The sequence below is a fragment of the Pipistrellus kuhlii genome, unplaced genomic scaffold (genome assembly GCF_014108245.1).
Source record: "Pipistrellus kuhlii isolate mPipKuh1 unplaced genomic scaffold, mPipKuh1.p scaffold_m20_p_2, whole genome shotgun sequence".
NCBI lineage: Eukaryota > Metazoa > Chordata > Mammalia > Chiroptera > Vespertilionidae > Pipistrellus > Pipistrellus kuhlii.
The window spans coordinates 179,530,860-179,545,743 of NW_023425515.1; the positions used below are offsets into that span (position 1 = coordinate 179,530,860).

Sequence of the window (14,884 nt, forward strand, 5' to 3'; positions counted from 1 at the left end):
GATCAGTTATTATTGAATAGCAATACTTGAAGCAGTCATTTAAAAGCCATTAGAAGAGGATATTTTGCTTTTTGTTTTCATTCTTTAAGGGCATGCACATACTTATTTAAAGGTATCATGGTAAACATTTGCTAATTCTTTTTTTTTAATGCTACTGTTCACTTGAAATTTGCTGAGACAGATTTTTAAAATATATTTATTGATTTTTTTTACCGAGAGGAAGGGAGAGGGATAGAGAGTTAGAAACATTGATGAGAGAAACATCAATCAGCTGCCTCCTGCATACCCTCTACTGGAGATGTGCCCGCAACCAAGGTACATGCCCTTGACCTGAATCGAACCTGGGACCCTTCAGTCCGCAGCTTCTGTCCACTGGGCCAAACCAGTTAGGGCTGTTAATTATTTCTTATAAATTCTGAAGCAATCCAGAATTTTATTAATTTTTATATTAATAAAAATCTCAAGTGATTATAAGTGACTTTTTTAATACTTCTTAAGGCTACAATTTATAACTATTATTGCTGAGATATATTTAATTTTTGGAGGGATACTATTGATTTTTTCCAGGGAAACTTCTGTAGCCTTTGGTGTACTCTGAAAATATATATAAGGTTCTGGAAGGGGTAAGAAATAGACTTCTAAAATACAGTGTAGATATGATCAAATTTATGAGCTACCTGTTCAATTTAAAACTGTATCCAAGCTATTCAGTTAACTATTGAAAATCTCTGTGCACACTTAGCCACATGCAAGTTTTCCTGCTAGGGTATATAATCAGACTGTTTTGCTCTATTTAGACACTTCTCTTGGTGTTACAATTAAAATTGATATATACTATGTTTTCACTGGGGGGGGGGAAATCAACCTTTATACTGTGCTTTAAAATATTTATATACCTAATTTTAAATTCCCCTTTCTCTGTTTAAGAGCTATAATAACATATTGAAGTAACCCAAGTTCCTGCCTGTGGCCATTTACAACTAAAGGGTAATTTTAGCTTAATACTTTAATATTTTTATGGTGAACTTGGTACAAAGAAGAAATTATGTGGTTAGAATCTTATTAGAATTTTGAAATAAAATATTTGATATTAATTATTGCCCTTCTAATTTCTCAGGATTAAAAATTATGGCTGTCATATTACAAAATGATCCTGCTTTTATTTATGAGCACATGAAGTCACAATATTTAAAATTATGTGACCTTTTTGAATCAAACCAAAGTTCTTATTTTTTCATGTCAGCATTGGCAGGCAGGGAAATACTATTTCTGTTCTCAATTGCAGATTTCCCCAGATTTTTAACAATGAAGGCATATAGATACTAACACACTCCAAAAAAAAGTGATAAAATAATTGTATGTAGAAACAGTTCTAGAAATTGAAACTAGAAAATTATGAAAAGATATTACTGTCCAAATACCTTATAGAGGTGCTCAAAATAAAAAAATTAATTCAGAGCGTGTTTTGTAATTTCATCGGCTGTTTGGCTAAGTTGTAATTATATTAATTTACATTACATTAAGAATCCACTTTCCCCTTCTATGTCAAGCCATCATATTAAACTCTAAATCTACTACATGGAAATGAGAATACTAAGATTTGTATTGTAATTCCGTACTTTTTGTTATTGTCAAATACTGGATCACTTTGTCTGTGTTATATAACACTTTCATCTGGTTGCTAGTAAACTCGGCTTTTGATTGTAAGCATGTGCCACTGTAGAAAATGGTGTGAGATGTTAACATTAAAAGTTTTAGCACATTGGTTAATGCTAGGAATGTGGTAAATACTTGAATTCTTGTATTTAGTATGTTTTTATGTTTAAGGTCTTTTAAATTATAAATTTTTGGAAGGAAGGAAGAATACTGTATTGATGGAAAGTAATATCTTAGATTCATGTTGTGATGGAATTATGTGAAAGGTAATTTTTAGGGATGGAAACAACAAAGGATCCTTCTTTTCATAGAAGAAATTATAGAGGTAGAAATGAATATCTTCCAGTTGTGCCCTTAAAGAATGTTTTCTTACAATTTACCATAGAGTTTACCTCAAGAAAAAAAGAAAGCTAATCCATTATTAAATTTCATTATAAAATCACAGTAATGTTAGCATATATCTAGAAAGCAAAATTCAAGATTTTAACATTTAGTTTTGTCTGGCTTGAAAATTTATTTCCCCACTACGTGTCATATAAATATTTCTTGCCATATAAATATTTCTTGCCATATAAAGCCCATAACCCATTTTGATTAGTAAAAAATCTATGTTCTTTAATGTTCATATTTTTAAAATAAACTAGTTTTTGTGTTTAAAAACAAAATTAAAGTAAATGCTTTTTGGTATCCTTTTTAAAATAAAACAAAACAATTTTCCTTATCTTCTTACCCAGAGGTAGGTTTTAAAACACTTCCCCTATGAGAATGAATATCCCCTACCTTTCTCTTGCCGAGAATCTACTAACTAGAGATTGCAGTTATTACAGCTAAGTAAAACATGGAATACTATCACTTTCTTTTAAAATTCAACAAATGAGGTATTAAAGCCATAACATTTTCCTAATGATTTGGTCCTATTTTGCTCTTAAGGGATCAATTCATAGATGTACATTATGTTCATTTAAGCAATATTAAAATCACATAAAGACATTTCCATTTAAAACTAAGATATAAGTTGGCGAAACATAAAAATGTTTCATCTTTCATAATTATGAGTCATTTTCACGTCACATTGATTATGCTGTTGTGGATAGAGCAAAACAAGTGCAGGGAAGATAGCACCTGTGAGCTTTAGTTACTGTGCACCGTTAATTCTGCAGCAGTAGTTACCTACGTCAGGAAGTACGAGAACTAAGCTTTTGAGGCTTTGTGTATGAGCTACACGTGAGTGCATTGAGCATCCTCTGCTTCTGACCTTTAAACTTTTTTTCTTTTTTGACATTCTAGATCAGGGTAGGGAGTAAAGCTGTGTAGAGTTAGACATTATTGAAATCTGTCTAGCTTACACGTGTTTTTCTCTCCTTTTCCCATTCCGGAGTGTGGTTCTGAAAGTGTCTTGTATAGAGCAATAGAAGTGGAATGCTGATATATTGGCATAACTGAAGTTTTTCATTTCCCTTTTCATGTTATTTATCTATTTTCATTACTTCTGCAGTAAGGTTCTATACTTGTTTTAGCTTTTTTTATATATCAAGTTGGTTACAGTGGTTGCTAGAAGTGAAAAGAGGTTTGACCTTAATTAAAAGCATAAGCAATCACATCTGTTTCAGAGCAGTGCTAGTTTCGTTTTTGTTAAATTGTAATGAAGTTTTTCTTTTATATAATGTATTTAAGTTTTCTAATGTCTACCTGTCTCTCTTGCCAGAAGGGCATAATAAGTTGTTTTTACCAGTAAATGTGGGGTTTGTTAGTTTGAAAATCAAACCAGGAAAATAGAAAGGGAGAAAGAAAGAAAAAACAATGGATATCCTTATAGTTTTTAAAATAAAAGAGGATGTTCTATTTTTCTTTGTTAGTTTAAAAATCAGGACAAGAAGAGCAGGATCTAAGGAGATAAAGATTTTCCTTAAATTATTAACTAGACGTATATTTAGTGGAGCTCATTGTTTCAAACTAAACCCGGCCAGGTCACAGTTGTTTGGAATGTCATCTTATACACCAAAAAGTGGCCGATTCAATTCTAGGTTACAGGTTCCATCCCTGGTCAGGGCGCATACGGGAGGCAACCAATTGATGTTTTTCTCTCACATCCCTGTTTCTCTCTTCTCCCTTCCTCTCTAAAATCAATAAAAACATATCCTCAGGTGAGGATTAAAAAGATAAATAAAATTTACATGATTATTTTTCCTTAATTCTAAAATTCAAAGTTTTACTTATTTGCATTATTAAAGTGGATCCAGAGAATTTCGTTTTCCTTTATATTAATTATATATACAGATGGTTGTGAATGCATTTACTTTATATTATAATCTGTTATATTTAAAGTGATTCGGTGTGTCTGTGGTAACATTATATAAATGTTCCACAGGAGACCAGGTTAGATGTTATCCTAACTTACCGATTTGCTAGGCTAGTTTTTATCATTAAAATATGTAACTCTAATCCTAAAAAAAACTGTCCTAGTTAAAAGCACATTATAAAATGTTTAATACATTAGGCACTATAGTAACCATGTTTTAAATACAGCAGAAGCAGTTTCACGTGTTGGCTTTTGCAAGATATTATAAAAATCATTGCGTATACCTATGTTGACTTGGTGTAGCATGTCAGTTTTGAAAAGCCATGTGCAAGTTTGAGATTTTGAGATTAGAACTCACGTGGAAAGCTTGGGGTAGCAAAATATTTTTTAAAAAAATTATTCTCTGATGGCCTGAATGATAATGCCTTAAGAGTACATAAAGCTTTGAATCCTCCTCTTTTTACACAGACTGTGAAGACTGCTGAAAGACGCTTGCGATCCAGTCACATAAGTGGAATAAAGAAATATTGGTCCTCATGGAAGAAGAACAAGACTTACCGGAGCAACCAGTAAGTATTTCCTTTAACAATTTAAAGTTGATTGTAGAAAAGCTAATCTTAAGAGATTTTAAATATTATTCAACTTCCAAATTAAAAATAAAAATAAGGAAAAGACCTCTTAATACTACTAAGTAAAAAAAAATTATATGATCTCAAATGCATATTTTCTGAACAGTGCTAATGAGTGTGCTTAGAAAATTTAGCATTACAAAGTTAGTATTGTACTTGGGAGTGTCATTTAAAAAATACAATCATGGATATTTCCTTTTGTAGAACCCTTTTGCTTGGTCTGATCTGTTGCCCGGGTAGCTAGCTGTCAGGGAAGGGCAGAGCAATTAGCCATCGTGGTGGGTTGAGGTGGCAGCAGGATGTGCTGTGAGTCTCAATCAGTTGTGGGACAGACCAGAAAAAGAAAAGAAAAGAAAAAACAATGGATATTCTTACAGTTTTTAAAATAAAAGAGAACATCTATTTATCAAACAGTATACACCACTTCTGATGGAAAATTTACTTAAATTTTCCTAACTGACCTAATTTTTTAAGAAGTTGTAGTAGTTGAAGAAAGTGTAATGTGACCACTAGCTAATTTTTTAAAAGATAAGATCCTAGAGACTAGGTTGAATTCTTAATTTCTTTTAAATATTTAATATAAATAAAATGATTTTAAATGTCTGCAAGTGATAAGAATTTATTGCCTTGCCCTGGCTTCTATTTGTTTGTGTGTGTTTTTTTTTGTCTGTTTTTGATCCTCCTCATTTAAAAAAGGAGAGCAATAATCATTCTCAAGATACTTTTATGTTAAAGAATCTTTTCCTTTTGTCTTGAGTTTCACTTTCTAAAGTTAAGTACTTATTCAATTTGCTATCCTGAGAGAGCCTCATGTACTTAATATTAAAAGAGAATATAGAGTGGTGCATGCTTACCTTTCTTTATGAAATCAAACATAGAAAGTTTTGAATGTTGAAAGCAGGTAATAAGATATGTTTTCATGTACTAGATGTATTCTTTACATTACAGAAGCTTTACATTACAAGCTTCCATTTAGTTAATAAAGTTCTTTAATATGTTTTTAATATTTTTCTTTAGGTCGAGACATGTATACTGATGATTACTTTGCTATTATATTTTTAGCCCTCTCACAGTAAACATAAAATTAGGATGTCATAAGCAATTGTTAAAAAAAAACCTTTTGAAACATTTGGAATGTCATTCCTTTCACTGGTAGGACATTAATAATCAGGGAAATAGTGTTAAAAGTAATCCTCACCGTTGTATCTAGGAGATACTGTATTTGTATAAGAACAAATAGCTGAATTAGAGACATTAAATGTACCAACGAAAATGAGTTTTTAATTTAGTAAAAGGTCTATTCATAGTTTCAAAAGACTTATATAAGTTGTTGAAATAGGTATTGTTAGTTACTCCTTATCTATTTAAGGTCATGAGAATTGTGAGACTGACCTGCTAGTAGGTCATCTTTTCTACTCTGCTTTATTTCCTTGCTGTTCTTATTCAATTTCTATAACATAACGTATTAAACTCGATTGTTACTTCAGAGGAAGGTAAGAAATTAAACCACTTTAAAAACTAATTTTCTGTTGACTTGAAATGGTGATTGCCTTGGGGCATCGTTTTCCTATTGATTTGTGCCTGGGTTTAATTTATAAAGGTGACAGAGTGACCACACTGAGAGGTCAGTGCCATTTGCAAGAAAAGTTTAATGTTACAGTTCCCTTAGAATTAGAGGCATGGCATGTCACACAGGATCCCTGGCGGTTGTGGGACAGGGTGAGGGGGAACCACCAATTTTGATCAGGAGGCAGAAAGGAGCTAGGGGGATGAATAGGCCATAGCCTTTATTGGGGCTAACACAGACAAGGTGAGCGAGGCAAGGCAAGACAAGGCAGGGTAAACGGTTTAGGATTGTTCCCAGGAGGTTTGGGGCATTGGGGGTGTCACTAGGTGTCTGGTGTCCGTCCGGCCCTGAGTTGATTGAGAGCAGGGAAGTGCGGACTTGGTGTGTGTGAGTTAGATGAAGGAGGTGGTTCAGAGTATGGCTCTGGGTTGTAGAGGAGATATAAACAATTTTGGCTCCATGATTAATGGATATCAAAAAATATGGAATCTAAGAAAACACAGAACACTTATTGACTGTTAAGAATAATTACAATAGGAGAGTAAATGCCAGACTTAGAGGAGAAAAATAAGTTTTCACAAGCTATAATGGAGATAGGAAATTTGAATGGAAAGAATAGTCCTATCCCAGGTTGATGATGATAAAACTAAGATTTTTAACCCTACTGTTTATCTCTATATAGAGGAAATGTTACTGATGGGCATTGTCATTGGAGATATTTTAATTCTATCATCTCTCATCTTGTCCTCTCTCGTTTCTCTACTTCTTACTTGCTCTGTTTTAAAATTTAAGATTTGTTCGGGTCATTGTTAACCAGGCAACATAAATCCTAGCCACAGGATTTTCTTTCACCTTCCCTTTTGCCAGTCAGCCCTCTGCAGTGAAAAATGGTTTTCTCTGTAGTCACCATTTATGTATGTGACTCAGTCTTCTTCCGGTCTTCATCTTTTTCTTCTACTTTTAAAAAAGAGTGAAAGGGAGCATTAACCAGACTCAGTTTGGGATGAGAGGTATAATCCAAGACTATTTCTGGTGAACTAGAAGCACTTAACTCCTTTATGGATATCAGGAGTGGTCTCTGAACTAAAGTTTGAAAAGGCATTTATACACATAGGAAAAAATTTTAGAATGTACGTATCAAACTCAATACTCATTGTTTTAATTATCATTTTTTTAATCCTCACCTGAGGATACTTTTCTATTGATTTTAAGAGAGAGTGAAAGACAGAGAGAAATATTGATATGAGAGAAACACATCGATTGGTTGCCTCCTGCACATGCCTAGACCAGGGCCCAGGCCAGGGTGGAGCTGCAGCCGAGGCGTGTGCCCTTTACTGGATTTAAACCCGGACCCTTCGGATCTGCAGGCCACACTCTGTCCACTAAGCCAAACCAGCCAGGGTTATTTATCATTATTTTATTTATCCATCATCTGTTCATGGATCCTGGGATTGTTTTCACTTTTTTTGTATGGACATGCTTTCTTTTCTCTTGGTTACGTAGCCAGGAGCGGAATTGCGGGGTCATATGGTAACTCTGTTTAACCTTTTGAGGAACCTGTACTAAAGTAATTGTACTATTTGCATTCTGTCAGTTTCTGGATTATATTGTTTGAACCCGTGCTTTTGTAATTCAGTGGAATATGTCTATTCTTTGAGTTAGTTTAACTGCCTCTGGTGCCAGGGAAGTACACCCTTCTCATTCCTGACTTACGGGAGGACATAATTGCCCAAATTAAGGTGAACAGTATCTGAAATGTTAAATCTTATCATATTAAATAGCTGTATTCCCACTTCTTATATTTGTTTAAAATTATTTAGCAGAATTTTGCCTTTTGTTAGCTTGAAATACTTCTAAGTATTCATAATTTGTATAGCTAAGCATACTAAGCATGTTTCTACTATAACTAGTTATTCCAACCAGAGAGTTCTAAAATCAGATTCTTTTGTAATATGAAAGCAGTGATCATGAGCAGCGTTAAACATTTTTCATTTCTGGACTAAACTGTTTCAATGTAAATGCTTTTACCTTGGAAGGAATTAAGAAAAGATGAAAATCTGGAGGGAAAATCAAAATGGTGTGAATAATATTTTTTAAATTACTAGTAACCTAGTAAGAAACTGTCTTTATTTTTGGCATGTAGGTAATTTAAATATACCAATAAATACATTTCTGTTAGTCATGGGTGATGTAGTACAGTAGTCAGAATGTTGGCCTGTGTTGACTGCGCTCACCAACGTGTGTCAGGTTCGATTCAATTCCTGGTCGAGGGCATGTACCTGGATTGTAGGTTAGATCCTGGCCCTGATGGAGGGCATGTGCAGGAGGCAACCAGTCCATGTCTCTCTCACATCAATGTTTCTCTCTTTCCTTCTCTTTCTTTCTCTCTCTCTCCCCTCCTTCCTTCCACTCTCTTTAGAAATCAGTGTAAAAAATATCCTCAGATGAGGTTTAACAAAAAAAAGAAAAAGACATTTCTGTTAAAGAAATTTTTTTTTGGTTTTTTTGTTGTTGTTGTTTGTTTTAAATATATTCTATTGATATTCTACAGACAGGAAGGGAGAGAGAGAGAGAGAGCCAGAAACGTCGATGAGAGAGAAACATCGACCAGCTGCCTCCTGCACACCCCCCACTGGGGATGTGCCCACAACCAAGGCACATGCCCCCGACCGGAACCGAACCCAGGACCCCTCAGTCCGCAGATCAACGCTCCACCACTGAGCCAAACCGGTTTCGGCTGTTAAAGAAATTTTGAATAGATGATAACAAGAGTTTAATATTTACTGTTTAATGATATCATTATGCATCTGTTAAAATTTAAAACCAACAAATTTGTATCCAAGTTTAGATATTTCATCCTAAATATTTTATCTTGGAATAAAAATCTTGATACAAAATTTTTTACATTTTACCTTGAATCTGATAAACACTTCATTTAAAAAAAAGGGGGGGGGGTGGAAAGGAGACATCTGTAATACTTTCAGCAATAAAGATAAATTTTAAAAATAGAAAAAAAAAAGATCTCCATGTGAAAAACAAAGAAGTTCATCTCTAAAAAATATAAGGGTTAATAAATAAATCTAAGCAAGACAAGACAGTTACCCTGAAATTTATTAGTTAATGTTAGTCTGACATTTGAATAGCCAGATTATTTAAGAAATAGATCACTACATTATTCTTTTGTTTATTTATTTTTACAGGTTAAAAAAGCCAAGATGCAGGAATCGGGAGAGCAAACTTTAAGGTATACTAAAGTTGAATTTCTTTTTAATGATCTACTTACAATTTTTTTCACATGCTGATGATGGACATGACTTAGGTTGACTGCCTTCTTTTTGTTTTTTTTAAAGTCAGTCTTCACATTTTGAAATTATTTGGTTTAAAATGAAAATACCCTCCAAAAGTTTGTTTTTAAAACACATAAGTGCTAATATATTTATTTTATTCATTCATTATTTTTTTCAACAATATGTAGCAAACTCATGTTATCTATCAGAGCATATGCTATATGGAGGGGACACATTGGTCAGTTAGATGTATACAGAATACGAAATAAAGGCAAGTTATTTGGTATTAATTACCAAATGGATATGGGATGCCTCAGTCATTAGCCTCCCTGCCCTTAGAGGAGAGAGGCAGCTTCTATGCACCCCATGCTTTAGTTTTCCATAGTTTTTATCAATCCTGTCGTTTGTCCGCCAACCATATGAACCAGTAACTTCATCACCTCTAACATCTTAATTTCTGGGATCCTCCTCTTTTGCTACCATACATTACATTCCAGATCATTTATTTTACTGCCACACTAATCCATATGTCTTATTATCCATGTTCAATGAAATTAACTATCAGCTCAACCGTTGGCCCTTATCTCAAAAAGGACTTCAGTATCTTTCTTATGTTGCTTAAATTATAAGATCTCTTATTTTAATCAGTCCTTTACGAATAGTCTTAACCTCCTTCCCCTTTCCTCTATGTTGTACTTCCCTAGCAAAATCACAATCCTGGTTAAACTCATCTTTCTACCGACTCCATATTAATTTCCAATCACCTGAACATTGTGAGAGAAAAACATAAAATTATGCTTACGGGTCTCAGTTTTCATTCATGATTACATCTCAATCAGCCACTTAAACACTGTTGTTGGCCCAACTGTCTTTCCTGATGTATTTTATTTCCAAGTCTCTAAAATTATCTTTCCTTTTTTCCTTTCTCTCATCTAAGGAAAAATTGTTTGAACACTTAGAATATAGCAAGTATGAGGGCATGGAACTTCATTGATATTATGCTTGAATACAAGAAGTTTGCTCAGAAACTATATGAGAGCTTTAAGAATTTTGGTGCTAGATATTTTTTAATAAAAATAGCATTTTTATTTTATTTTTATTTTTTGGCCCTAGCTGGTTTGGTCCAGTGGATAGAGCTTCAGCCTATGGACCAGAGTGTCCCAGGTTCAATTCCAGTCAAGGGCATGTATCTTGGTTGCAGGCTCCTCCCTCACCCAGGCTCTGGTCTGGGGCTCATGCAGGAGGCAACCAATCGATATGTTTCTCTCTGTCTTTCCTTCTCTCTTCCACTCTCTAAAAATCAATGGAAAAATATCCTTGGGTGAGGATTAACAAAACAAATTTTTTTTTTTCTGTGTAGAAACTACTTTGTCAGCATACCTCTTTCCAGATATCTGGGTCCTCCGGTACAGTGTCCTCCATTTTTCCTAGAATGTAGAACAGCAGCAGATTTCTTTTCTTTTTTTTTAAGTGCAGATTATAGTCTTTACTCTCAGTTTTTAAAATATTTATAACTTAGAGTAGAAAACATTTTAAAAAGTATTTCAAAATATCTTTACTTTTTTTTTTGTAATATCAATTATCCATATACATATTTTTGTACTAAGCATTTAACTTAGGTAGAATGTACTGGTATACATATTCAAGTAAACTGTGTTAGATTAAAGTCATTTGCCTCAAATATTAGCCTTACTAGATTGGGGCTGTCGTGGCACATCCAAATGTAAAATTCTGCAGATCTGAATATCTGTGCAGACATAGACTGAAAACTGTTGTGCCTACCTTGCCACTAATAAGTTGTGGGAAATGTAAATAAAGTGATAGTTTTCCTCCAGAATTTAAGGGAGTTGAAAATGCTAATAATTATAATAAACAGTATATGTATACAACACATACAGAATAACACATACCTGGTTTATGTCTCTAAAGTAAATACTTACTAGCACTTGAAATAAAAAGTAATTAACTCTACTAAAGATAGGAAAATCCATGGTGGTCTTTTACTCCTCTTTATTGCTTTTACTCCTCTTTTTAGCATTATCTATACTCCTCTATTAATTTCTGTAAATTACAGTTGCTGTCAAACCAATCCAGCCACAAAGCAGATTTCTTTTTAGGAACATGGATGTGGGAAAGATGCCTGGACTAGGGAGAAGTAGTAATATACTATTAAGTAATAGTATTTACTTTGTTCTAGTCTCTGCTCTAAGTACTTTTTATATGTTAACTCATCTCTATAACAACTCTGTGAGGTAGGATCTGTTATTACTCTTTATTGACAGTTGAAGAACCAAGGCACAAAAGGAGTTCAGTGACTTGCCTAAAGTCATAAAGCTAGCTTTGGCAGAATGGAATATGTACTCAAGCAGTCTGACTCAAGAATCTGTACTCCTGAGGATTATGCTATACTGGTAATTGAGGGAATATTGGAGAGTGGAAAGTCTGGTAGGAGGAAGAGGAAGGACATTGTGATGAAAGTTAGTATAATTTCCATTTCAGAATTCCATTGAGAATCTTCCCAACACTAAAGTGTCTAATATAATGACTTGTCCTTCCAGTTTTTATGATTTACCTTTCGTAATTTCTCTTAATTTTCTTTATAAGTTAAATAAGAAAAGTTGTTGCTCAGTCTTGGGAATAGTAGCAAATAAAAAATTTTTTTTTTTTTTTTTTTTTTTTTAATTGGAGGAGTAGAAGAATACAATGGAATGAGCCATTTTAAGGTTCAGAATACCTTCTTGGAAGCAAGCATGTATATATAACTTGAAAAAAAAATCTCAAGTTATTCTGAGAACAATTGCCTTAAAGCATTTTTAGGTGTTGTGGAATTTTTCTTTTACAACATTGTCTTCAGAGAATATCTAACTTACTTGTGACTTAGCTGGAATTTCTGAGTGATATAAAAACTGAAGGGGTCTACAGATAGGAGAAAGAACAGTAGAATGCTATGAGTTCTAACCATGGCCATAGCTCTTCAAGTAGCTGCTAGAAACCTAGAATAAGGATATCATGAAGAATTACTTCTTATAGAGCCTCAGAAGAGATGGGTTTGATTTAATAACTTAGAGCAATGGGACATGTCAATCTGGGGCTAATATATTCATTTTGGTTCTCCCAGTCAAGTAAGCAACCCCGAAGTCAGTGATCAGAAACCTGAAACTTCAAGCCTTGCTTCAAACCTTACCATGTCAGAGGAAAGTAAGTACGAAATTCTCTGCATGACCTAAGTGGCATTCCTATAAACCAGGTGATGCTGTTCTTTTATAATTGTTCTTCACTGATTGCCTTGTTTGTCCTGGATATACAGAAGACTTTCCTTTCTCTCTCTCTCTGTGTGTGTGTGTGTGTGTGTGTGTGTGTGTGTGTGTGTTTTCATATTCACACACTTGTGCTTTCCTATAAGCCTTATTGACATATTAGCTGAGGAGCAAAATCACTAGGAATTCACTCACCTAAGGAGTCACACTTTGATGATTTTATTTTTGCTTCAATGTTGGATGTTTTGAGGGTTTTTTGTTGTGTGTGTGTGTGTGGTTTTGTGTGTGTGTTTTTTTTATTTTTATTATTATTTTTTTTTTATGTTGGATGTTTTAAAGGGAAGAGTGCCTTACTCAAAAATCAGAAAAGTTTGTGGGTCAACCTCTGATGGCTACTCTGAAGGACTTGCTATTTTTTTTTTACCTTTCTCAACCAAATGATACTACCTCTCCATCCAGGCCAGAAAAGAAAAGTAATTCCCTGAGAGCCCAAGATTGATACTGGGCCCTGAGGGAGATTCAGTTTAAGATATGCCCTCCACTTACCAACATTCACTCTCCTGTAGAATAATTATATTCATGCACTACACAAAAATGCATAATGTTTTGTTTCTTAGTTTTTTCTTGTAGAGACAGGACCTAAGCTTTCTCTAACATACCCACTTCCACAAATTGTCTTTATTGGGCAAATAGTCCTCCTTGAAACTAAATGGCTATGCCCTGTTCTTTATTTTTCTACACACTTTAAAATAATAAATTTGTGTAAGACACTTTAAAAAAAAGACACTTTGGGATATTTCTTCTCAAGATGATTGTGCTTAATTTGACATACTTCCCATGTATTAAAAAATAGCATGACTTAAAAAACACACACAAGTGTGTCTTGAATTCTACATAGTACTCTCTCAAAGATACTATTTTAGTTCTCAGACTTTTAACTACCAAGAATCATCTGGAGTGTCGGTATGTAAAATAGAATTCCAGCCTAATCTTCAGAGATTATCATTCAGTAGATCTAATGTGGATGGGAATCTGTATTTTCAAGAAGATAGTTACAGTTAAGTGATTCTGATGGGAAACTGCTCTAATAAATGAAATGTCTCCTCTTTATTGATTTGAGAGAGAGAGAAATTCGTTGTTCCATTTACTTATGCATTCATTGGTTGGTTCTTATATGTGCCTTGACCAGGGATCAAACCCAAAATGTTGGCATATTGGAACGGTGCTCTAACCAACTGAGCCTCCCAGCCATGACTCTCCTCTAGTTTTCTGAATGTCCAATTCATCCTCAAGAAAAGACCATACATTCCTTACCATACTTTAGGGCCAAAATGTAAATTAAGTCTTTTTGCTCCTTTCAAATCATTTCTCTCTTTTCCTTCAAAAACTCTAGTTCTTTGAAGTCTACATTTATGCCTCCCCTTACCTTTGTTTTTACCTCAGATTGAACTCGTAGTCATTTTGCTCTTTAAAATCTAGATCTTCTTTGTTTTCTTCCCCATTAAACTCTTATTATTCTTGGTGATTTCAACAGCCATGTAGATGACCTGTCCAGTACTCATCATATCCCTCTTGTCTTCATGACCCTTTTTACTCAGCATAGATTTTATGGTTCTTTATTATAAGTACTTCCTTACAAATAGTTTCAATAAACTTGACTCTTGTATATTCCTTGCTAAACCCTAGTTGTAATTTAATCCAACTTTCTAACTTCTCTGTAAGTACATTCAAATAGCCAAACACTATAGAATAATATTTATATACCTAGCTGACTACTCAAGTAAGCACCTAACATGTTTGAAAATTTTGCTACATTTCCCTAATGAGGTTTACCTTTTAATAGTTCACACTACTTCTTTTCCCTTCAAAGTACCCATAATCATTTTTATGGTTATTTCTCATTTTTAACTGATGACTCTTTCTCAATTAGAAGCTGTGAGACAGGAAACTCATTTATTATCCCACCATCACCAAATATTTAAGCCTACCTGTGTTTGTATTCATGTTTTCTTGCATCATTTTTGTCAGAATGGAAATATTATACTTGTTCCTGTCAGAAGTAAGGCCTTTATTTATGCTCCATATCCTATCCCTGCTCACCTTCCCCTAGGACCTTGGTACTGTAGTTATCCTAACACTACTCCTATACCATCATATCTTTCTTCTCTTTTTAATCCTTTCTTTCAGTA

General features: G+C 33.9%; 1 protein-coding gene across 7 annotated transcripts in view; it reads left to right on the forward strand.

Annotated features, from left to right (window-relative positions):
- EYA3 (EYA transcriptional coactivator and phosphatase 3) overlaps positions 1-14,884 on the forward strand; it is a 95,971-nt gene that overhangs the window by 25,102 nt on the left and 55,985 nt on the right. For 3 of the 7 annotated variants that reach the window (XM_036448346.2, XM_036448349.2, XM_036448347.2), the window contains exons 2-4: positions 4,424-4,524; positions 9,352-9,395; positions 12,557-12,636. In XM_036448346.2, the coding sequence (XP_036304239.1) occupies positions 4,492-4,524; positions 9,352-9,395; positions 12,557-12,636 (157 nt within the window). In that variant the 5' untranslated portion in view covers positions 4,424-4,491. Of the gene's footprint in view, positions 1-963; positions 988-1,826; positions 1,923-4,423; positions 4,525-9,351; positions 9,396-11,676; positions 11,916-12,556; positions 12,637-14,884 lie in introns of those variants that run through there. The other 4 variants (XM_045584959.1, XM_036448348.2, XM_045584960.1 and 1 more) reach the window with 4 other exon arrangements.